General features: G+C 34.2%; 1 protein-coding gene across 9 annotated transcripts in view; it reads right to left on the bottom strand.

Moving 5' to 3' along the window:
• Window positions 1–6,445, bottom strand: part of NBEA (neurobeachin) — a 682,324-nt gene that overhangs the window by 75,810 nt on the left and 600,069 nt on the right. For all 9 annotated transcript variants that reach the window (XM_059377712.1, XM_059377713.1, XM_059377714.1 and 6 more), the window contains one exon: window positions 1,968–2,108. In XM_059377712.1, the coding sequence (XP_059233695.1) occupies window positions 1,968–2,108 (141 nt within the window). The remainder of the gene's footprint in view (window positions 1–1,967; window positions 2,109–6,445) is intronic.

Below are 6,445 nucleotides of genomic sequence, written 5' to 3'. Positions count from 1 at the left end.
AGAAAGAACATTTGAGAAGGACCTCCCAACTAAAGCTGTCAGTTAGGTAGAGGAGAAAAAAATCTTTGGAAAATATAAAATGTGGTCTCACATACACACATTTTCATGTACTCTATGTGTTTCTGAGGTAAATCAGCCTCATGAAACAGAATGGTCTTAGGTATATTTTGGTAAGGGGAGAAGACATTGTTGATTGCACTGATTTATAGATTCGGTTTAACATTCTATAATACTCCTCAGTTGCTTATAGAAAAAAAAAAAAATTCAGACCATCTGACTCCAGTAACTGTTCTTAACTAGACTGGTTTGAAGAAAGTAAGACTAAAGACTAAAGGCAAGAAGATTTGTTAAGGGCATTTTCTCATCTAGATGAGAAAAATGGAAACCTAAACTAAGGAAATGCCAGAGTTAATAGAGCAAGGGGACAGACTGCAGACATACTTAGCTGGTAAAATCTAGCTGATGCGATGTCTGACTGGATATAACAGGCTGGTAAAATAGAGAAAATATCTAGATCAGGCAACTGGGTGAATGATCACACCATTTATTTAGATTGGAAATGCAGGAAGAACCAAAGATGAGTTCATTTTTGGAAATGGTGTACATGGTATTAGGAGGTGTTTATGTAGAAATATCCAGTAGGCACTTTTGGAAATAAAAATAAAATGAGAATAAAAGCTGGGAGCCCAAGAAAAACGCTTGCAGTGAAGACAGAAGCTGGATGGCATTAGCTTATAATTAAATGGCATAGCCCAGATAAAGAATACAGAAAAATCCTAGGGCACAGAAACATCGAGGAAAAAAAAAATCTGAGCATGAGACTGAGTAGGGCAGTTAAGATGACAGGAAATGAACCAAGAGAGGATACTGTCTGAGGAGTCATGAGAAGGAAGAATTTTTTTTTCAAGATTTTATTTCTTTGTTTGAGAGAGAGAGAACACAAGCAGTGGGAAAGGGAGAGGGAGAAGCAGGCTCCCAACTGAGAGGGAGCCTGATGAGGGAGGGACTCCATCCTAGGACCCTGGGATCATGACCTGAGCCAAACGCAAACACTTAATCAACTGAGCCACCCAGGCACCTTGAGAGGGAAGAATTTTAAGAAGGAGAGAGTAAGGAATGGTGCCAAAAGCTTCAAATACACTGTGGTAAGAAATGGGAAGTTCTAGCCCCGTCACTTGTGACTTCCGCAAAAACAGTTCAGCAAAGGGGTAGAAAGAACATTTGAGAAGGACCTCCCAACTAAAGCTGTCAGTTAGGTAGAGGAGAAAAAAATCTTTGGAAAATATAAAATGTGGTCTCACATACACACATTTTCATGTACTCTATGTGTTTCTGAGGTAAATCAGCCTCATGAAACAGAATGGTCTAAAGATTGGCTAAAGATTGAATGGGAGGTGATAAAGCAGAGAGGAGCACAGGACAGTGCAGTTTAGTGGAGGCTGTGCTGACATGTGGCTCTGAAGAAAGAGAACTGGGAAGTAACTGCAGGTTCGGCCAGGGTGCAAGGAAGCATGTCTGTGTGTGTGTGTGTGTGTATATACGTATGTGTGCACGTATGTGTGCACTTATGGATGTATACTTGTATTTGAAAGATCAGAGAGACTTGAATGTTTTAGGAGAAAGAGAAAGTCTTCAAAACATTTAGAAACTGTTCTTAAAGCATACTGCCCAAGAAGCAAGCTGGAGAGGGCCAGGGAAGAGAGTCAGCTTGCGACCATCGGTGAAAAAAAGAAACGGGACATTACGGATGCACTCCAAGAGTCCGGTTCCTTTTATAACTGGTTTAGGCTTAAGTAGCTCACAATAATCTATCTTATTAACCCAATTTTCTAAATGAGAAAACTCATTTAAAAAAAAAAAAAAAGGATTCAGGTTTTACTAGAGTTTGAAATCTCGTTTCTACTTCACTGGCCTCTAATCTTTGTTTAAAACAAAAAACGGTATAGTAACTTAATGAAGAGACTCACAATTCGAACAAGCCAGGATAAGGTAGATGTTGCTGTTGAGTAGTGCGTATTATAATGGTAGGGGGGGCTTTGATCATCTTCCCATGTCTCATAACGCTCTGCATAAAACACAGCTCTCTTTGGGTTCAAAGCACCGATTGGCTGTAAGAAGAGAAAAGAAGCATTTCACTTAATACAGTTATATTAAGCATGCTATAACTCTTTATGCTAAAAGTATTTACTGTTAATTCATTTTAACCCTAGAGCATACAAAATTTTGTATTATATTTTATCAAATTTGATTTTAATATTAATTATGGATCATGACATACGTCAACAATCTCTCAGGAAGAGACGTCTCTGAATTTTGCGAAGTTTCTGGATTTTACTAAAAGTTTCAGTAAACTGGATTACTAGGATGATCCAGTTTAAACTGTCAAGGCAAAACCAAGACAATGTCATTGTCCTGCCTACTTATTAATAACCATAATGAATGTTTAGCTTGATCATAGGAAATCCAAGGAGGAGAAGGTGAAGCAGTTGACCATGTAACAACCATATTAGAGAAAACCTCCTTTTACCAGAGGGCCACCCACAGTGCAAAAGATAATAATCACCCACACGGAAACCCTGTTGGAAGGCTGGTTCCATTTTTTATTATACAAATGGCGCATACATCTTCTTTATTAAGTGAAACTACAAACCTAAGGCTGATGAAAATAATCCAGACAATTCCCAAGTTCCTAGAAAGCATTTTGTAAAGCCACTAAGACCTTCCTATCATCCCAATGATGACATTAATCCCTGGAGTGGAGCATACAGTAAAATGCTCAGGATACAATATACATAGATTATTTCCCCCCTCAAAAAAGTGTGGGTTAATTGGATCATTGCCTCAAACTTCTTAGCACACCTACCTAATCATTAAAAGAATTTCTAGCATATAGTCCTCATGATTTCAAATAAGAAACTGTTTTAGCTTCAATTTCTTGATTTTGGTTTATGGGACATGGAGTCCATTCTCATGATACCTAATAGCTACGTTATTTTGCTTTAGGATGCATACTATTATATATAAATATTTATAGAGAAAACAAGATGAACACTAAGTATAATATAGAACTCCTTTATTCAAAATTTAATATTACTAGTTAACTATGAAGTTTCCCCCAGGGCTTAATTTTAACAAGAGAAGTAGTAGAAAATTAGTGTTTCAATGGGACAAATAATGTTACACAAGAGAGAAAGATTCATTTATAAATTGTTTGTAAGCTTTTTCTTTTGGTCCTATGGGACTAATTCAAATAACACAATGATGTCAGCAGTTAAAGGTCTGTTAGAATTTCCATAATAAACTCTTATTTGCAAGGGCTCTTATCTTTAATACTAAAATTATTTGTAAACTACGCTCATTTTTCTTTAACTTAATTATGACTTAACAAAGACTAAACAATTTAATTATTTTTAAAAATTTTTGAAAATGTTTAATTATTTAAAAATGTTTAAGAACTTTGGTTTAAATATACTTTTAAATATTCTAAGGCTTACATTTTATTCTACATTAAATTTCACTGTTCATCTTTCAAATCTTTTTGCATAGATATCAAAAGGCAATATAATTTCATTAAATATCACATAGAATATTAATAACACTTAAAACAAATATATAAGTAATTTTTGGTAAAAGGATAGTTACCATAGTAGAAGGAATGTGAGCTCTTCCTGAATTGAAATAGTTTTTCATTTAAGAAAGCCAACATATCTTATACTTTCTAAATGTGCAGACATCTGTTTTTCTTTCTCAATATTAAAAGACTATTTTTTCAAAGCATTTAAAATGTTTAATACTTTGTTCTCTCTTGAATAAGCTAATGGGCTTTCACATGCATAAAATGGCTTCCAATAGGTAAGGATTGACCTTATCTGAGATTTTGTTTGTTCACACAAAAATTCTTGAAAAAGGAACAAGTCCTCCCTTTAATCTTTTTCAGCTTATCACCAACTACCAGAAAAAGGATAAAGTAAATATTTACACTTTTTATTTTACTTGAGTTTCATCAAAGTCATTGTTTTGGAGTGTTTGACAGAGAGTAATACTTTGTAGGAAACAGTTGCACAGTATTAAGGTATACACATGCCTCCATTAGTAACTTCTTAAAATGAATTTCCAATTTTGAATTTTTATCTAATACATTTAGAAACTAATTTTGTATATAACAAGATGTAAATGATCTAGTTTGTACTTATTATTTTTCTATTATTTTGCTCTAGTAATCAGGAAGCAATAAATCATCTGAAGGCAAAATGCTTGAAAATGTCTGAAAAACAAAAATATCATCACAGATGATGTATTTTCTTATGGGATCCAAACACACAATATCTATCTATTTATCTTCCCCCTGTCTACCTGTCCATCTATCATCTACCTGCCTATAGTGATCTACTTACCTGTGTATAAACTGATATGGTTGTGTTTGTTATCCTTTTAAAATTTGAGCAAATAATGCAGTGTCAAAGCCATTTGGATATAGCAAATGAATAAGGTAGGAAATCCGGCGAAACAGTAAAACTCTGCTTAATAAAATGTAGAAGCTTATTTTGTAATCTTTTTCAATTTTTACCATAATTACATAGTAATGATTACCAGTTTTCTCTCAAACAGTAGGCTTTTAGGAACGGCCACTTCTATGCTTTTTAAGTGTTCCCAGATGAAAAGGTTTACCTGAAAGTTTAGAACTTGCTATTAGATGTATTATGATTTTGTTTTTGTTGGTTTGCCATGACTTGACACTAAGAAATAAAATAATGCAGACAACAAGGCAAAAATTAAAAACAAATTTCCACCTATGTAGCATTTTTATTATAATTCAGTTTCTCAAACTGCTACAAAGCCTACATAGCTTCCAAAATAACTATTTTCAATATAAAATTGATGGAAAATCATACATATTAACATTACCACATCTACATAAAACAACAGAATTTATCAAAGAATCAGTGTTGAGGATATTCGCTACTTTATTACTCAATTTCCCCTGTTTGAATATTAAAGTGAGAAATTTGTCTCTGTCTTAAGTACCACAAAAAGCTTTGTTTTCCTGAAAACAAACAAACAAACAAACAAAAAGCAAAAAAACCCCTGTCTTTATTATATGGAACAAAGATCCTGACAGATACTCATGGAGATTTACATTATGAAAGGCTCTGAGAAATGTTATAAACAGAATTAGTTAATCTTGTTCACTCCAGTATTTACCATTTTTTATTTTTACTAGATCCTCATCATTTTTTGTTTTCATAATAACTATTAATAGGCCATAGCACTAGGGCTCCTTGAAAAGTTCTGGTTAGAATCCTTATGGTATGCATTTCTGAGTGTGAACTTTTTCTTTGATTATATTTTCCTATTTTCCTTCCTTTTCTGTTCTCTTAGTCTTGATTGATCAACACAATTCTCTTTCATGAAACCTTACAAGTTTTATCAAGTGAATTTTATGGGATAGGTATATAAATTAAAGAGGTGAAAACAACAAAGATGATTTAAATAAAAAATACTAATTGGGTAAATGGTACTTTATGAAGCATTCAAAGAACTTTAGGGGATGTGAAAGTCTGGGCACATAGCTGGATTATTTGAATAAATAAAGAAATAAAAAATAAATGTGGACTGACTTGAGGTGCAGTCAATGCCATTAAAATAGATTATAATTTTTAAGACTAAAAAAGGTTTTCAAGAGGAATCAGAGGTCCAATTAAAGTAATATTAATAAAACTGAATTCTGGTATTTCAAAAAAAAAAAACTTGAAAATGCTCATTATGTTGATGGTATTAGGATTCTACTTACATATATAAAATGTTTGTGAGCTCACTATTGCTAGTGTTCTCTGCTGCAAATGCTGATGGTACCTCATACTTACAACAGATACTGTTTTCACATTCATTTTCTGGATTGATTTGTGTAAGTCTTGAGGTGGGCAAGGCATTCATTCTGAACCTAATTTCATGAGAAGGAAACAGGTACATGGGTCTCTACTCTTTCCACAACACTGAGGTGCCATTTCATGGCGAAATAAGAAATTCTGATCTTGATGTTTTTTTCTTCTATAACCGCGTACTTAATTCCTAAACCATCATGGATCTTCAGAAATTGGAGTACACCCTATAGGCCTGCAAGTCCAGCTCCTTCACAGTATAGACGAGAACAATGATGAAATGTCCAGTCAAGACTGCACTGCTAGTCAGAGGCTCTACGTTTTGCAGAACCAGCTGAAGCTTTGTGCCAGATACAGCTGGGAGCAGGATATAGCTGAGTGATCTATTTGACTTCATCTCAATACTCTCAACACATCTGAGCTTCTAACATATTGGAGTTATCTTGTTATCTTTCATTATAATAACCAAGAGCTTGGGAATCCTGAGAAGAGGCTTCAAGAATTCTTGTCCTTTCGGGGCACCTGGGTGGCTCAGTGGGTTAAAGCCTCTGCTTTCGGCTCAGGTC

The sequence above is a fragment of the Mustela nigripes genome, chromosome 15 (genome assembly GCF_022355385.1).
Source record: "Mustela nigripes isolate SB6536 chromosome 15, MUSNIG.SB6536, whole genome shotgun sequence".
NCBI classification, from domain to species: Eukaryota; Metazoa; Chordata; class Mammalia; order Carnivora; family Mustelidae; genus Mustela; species Mustela nigripes.
This window is presented reverse-complemented; position numbering and strand designations above follow the sequence as displayed.